This window comes from Triticum dicoccoides, chromosome 7B (genome assembly GCF_002162155.2).
Source record: "Triticum dicoccoides isolate Atlit2015 ecotype Zavitan chromosome 7B, WEW_v2.0, whole genome shotgun sequence".
Taxonomy (NCBI): Eukaryota; Viridiplantae; Streptophyta; class Magnoliopsida; order Poales; family Poaceae; genus Triticum; species Triticum dicoccoides.
In genome coordinates this window covers 73,311,572-73,314,493 of record NC_041393.1, presented here as the reverse complement: position 1 = coordinate 73,314,493, position 2,922 = coordinate 73,311,572, and the positions used below count along the sequence as shown (strand labels likewise).

The following is a 2,922-nucleotide window of genomic DNA, read 5'->3' as shown; positions in this document are numbered from 1 at the left end:
CGGCGGTGGTACCCTCCTCGTCCTAGCTCTTGCTTTCCATCGCCATTGTATCTTTCCGCTCTGCAAGGTGGTGGCGCTGTCTAGAGGACGGCGACGTTGGTGGAGCGGTGCTTCATCTTTCACATTGATGATGGCGGATCTCGGCGGCATGGTGCTGTGGAGACTCGGCGTCTGATGCGCGGAGATGGACTCGTGCAGGAGGAGGAAGCTGTCTGGCGTCATGGGGACGTCGATGGCAGACTGGCCAGACAAGGTAGAAGCCTCAATTTGATCTGAAGACGGACCTGTGGAAGATGGCGGCGACGACACACGAGTGCGTCTGACCGGATTGCGCCCCAGACCCAGTATGTGGCTCGGCTGGGGTTACCGAATGAGTTTCGGCTTCCGGCTTTTGATGTTAGGCTTAGGTGAGTGGTTTGGGTAGTGGCCCAGCTAGCACCCCCTCATCATATTGGATAGGAGTAGCGGCACATGTTGCCAAGATGGTGGATTCAGACACATTGTTGTAATACTTTGTATGGTTATCGAGAATAATTAATAAAGTGGCCGTATGCATCTCCCAGATGCAGAGGCCGGGGGTCATCCTCCTTTTCTAAAAAAAAGATAATCACCTAGGAAAGGAGAAGGAAAAAAAACAAATCCGAGGAAGATTGATATTTCGTCAACCTTATCAATATTTTGGCAAAGACAAAAATGAGAGTTAATTGATAGATTCAAAATTTTAAATAGAGAAACATATCGCTCCTCGCCGAAACGACCGAAATTTCATAAATTCTGTAATTATTTCGAAAATTTTAGACAAATTCTATCAAATTTTGAGGCAATGTTATATTTAAATCGCAGACATGTAATCTTACAGAAGTTTACCAGTATCATAATTCTAGTCTTTGTTCTTGAGGGCGAGTAATTAGCCAACGAAACCTCACGGACTAAACTGGTTGAATAATAATAAAAAATTATGAATATACATGCAGTACTAAATTAAAATTCTTTACACGACAAAAAATTCAAAATTCTTTAAACCTGGGATTGAACTGCCGCTAGAGTTACCTGAGCTACGACAGATGATGAAGTCAGACATGCCGTCAGAGCAGCGGCACTCGAAGATATCGTAGGTGGTGTTAATCCGGCAAAAGCCTCGACTCTCCTCGCACGCCCTGCAGTCGCCGGCCGTATACTCGACAAGAAACCCGCTGTTCATCAGCCGCCGGTAGTCCGCCCCGGTCGCCCCAGGGTACCCCAGCACCGGCATCATCGACACGGTGCAGCTCCCCGGTATCGGCTCCCATTTGTTGTCGGGCTTGTACCCGCCGGAGAGCAACGCGAACGAGTTGAATATGGACGTGTTGGCATTCGTGCAGTTAACGGGCGCCCAAGCAAGCGGCAGCGGCTGCGCCTGAAGGTTGGTGCAGTTGTAGAGGAAGAAGAGCTCCTGGTTGGTGGCGCTGATGCCGAAGGGCGCGTAGCCGAGGTCGGAGGAGGCGTTCACTTTGAGTTTGATGTCGCAGCTGCCGTCGGAGAGATCGGTGTTGGCGACCGGGAAGGTGCCGTTGTCGTTGCCGTAAGAGATCTCCGTGATCTGGTACGTCCAGATGGAGTTCCTGAGAGAGGACGTGCCGTTGCAGTCGCACCTGACCTGGAAGGCGCGGTAGCCGACCGGCGGGTGCGTGCCGCCGAGCCAGAACGGGTACTTGTCTACTTGATGCGCAGACATCGCTGGGTCGCAGGAGGTCGAAGATGACGGCAACGTCGGCGTGGTGGTGTTTTGGGCGTGGGTGGCGAGGACGGCAGTTAGCAGCAGTGTGGCTGAGCAGAGCACGGCGGCGGCCGCCGGGATATGCATCGGGCGATCTTGTTGCAACGGAATGGACGATTGAAGAGGCTAACGGCTTGCGGGTGACGCAGAGAGGGAGGCGTGCAGTGATGAAGAGAGGCAGTTGAAGATGTTGAGAATTGAGAAGGAGATTGCTGTAAGAAGCACACACGGGAGACGGGACATTCATGCATGCATATGGTTGCCGGGTGTGTTGACTGTTCGTCAACACGGGACGGAAGTTTGACTAAAATGGGCATCACCACGACACTCATCGGTAGTGGGGAGCTCACCCGCTACGTGGGTCCTCAGGGCCCTATAGCAAGTGACCTTTGGAAGGTCGTCGGTCCGGCTTTTGGGTTTGAACTTTGAACGCCTCCTTACCTACTGCTAGGGAAAACAACCAAAACCATTACTGACGACCTGAGAGGCGGCCTCGTTCTGTTCATAGCCGTGTGGGCGAATAATACAGTGATCATCACGCGTGGATTATTTTTTCGCAAGCGTGCATGACTGCATCTGCATGCATCCACCACGAGGCAGCCTATCCAACAAAATACGGTGGGTGCATGGTTTTATCTGGACGAGAGGACACGGCGCGGCACGACGAGGAGGCCACCGCATGCCGCTGGCTCGCAGGAACGACAACGACAAAGAAACATCACTGGTGGTGCTAGATACGAGGGTGAGCACAAGCATGACTGATCCGAACATGGCAGCTGCAGGGACATGCAACGGATGCATCTTCTTGCACCGTCGTAGCGTGTATTACAAGTCTGCAAAGTACTTCCTCCGTCCTATAATATAAGACGTTTTTGCAAGCTATTAATATAAGACGTTTTTGCAAACTATAGGACGGAGGGAATAGATGAAAAGATCCCTTTTCTTCCGCAAACAAAAAAGGGCGTGCAACTATATGAGAGACAAGAAACAAACCAATGATGAGTTGGTCAAAGTCATTATTCGTCGACTTGCCAATTTTCCGAGGACATCAAAATCTTAATTAGTCTATATGTTTGCGATGTGACATCTACCGTGGACTAAAGCTTGACAGATTGCACTATTCCACTCATAGCTCCCCCGCCACCCCGGGAGCAGCTATCTATCTA

General features: G+C 51.0%; 1 protein-coding gene across 1 annotated transcript; it reads right to left on the bottom strand.

The window, feature by feature from the left end:
* Nucleotides 1–929: 929 nt before the first annotated feature.
* On the bottom strand, nt 930–2,557 carry LOC119338639 (LEAF RUST 10 DISEASE-RESISTANCE LOCUS RECEPTOR-LIKE PROTEIN KINASE-like 2.8). Its single transcript, XM_037610930.1, has 3 exons — nt 2,530–2,557; nt 1,051–1,833; nt 930–934 (listed from the first exon to the last, which is right to left on the bottom strand). Exons 1-3 carry the CDS (start codon nt 2,555–2,557, stop codon nt 930–932), a joined length of 816 nt encoding a protein of 271 aa, XP_037466827.1.
* Between the last annotated feature and the right edge of the window lie 365 nt (nt 2,558–2,922).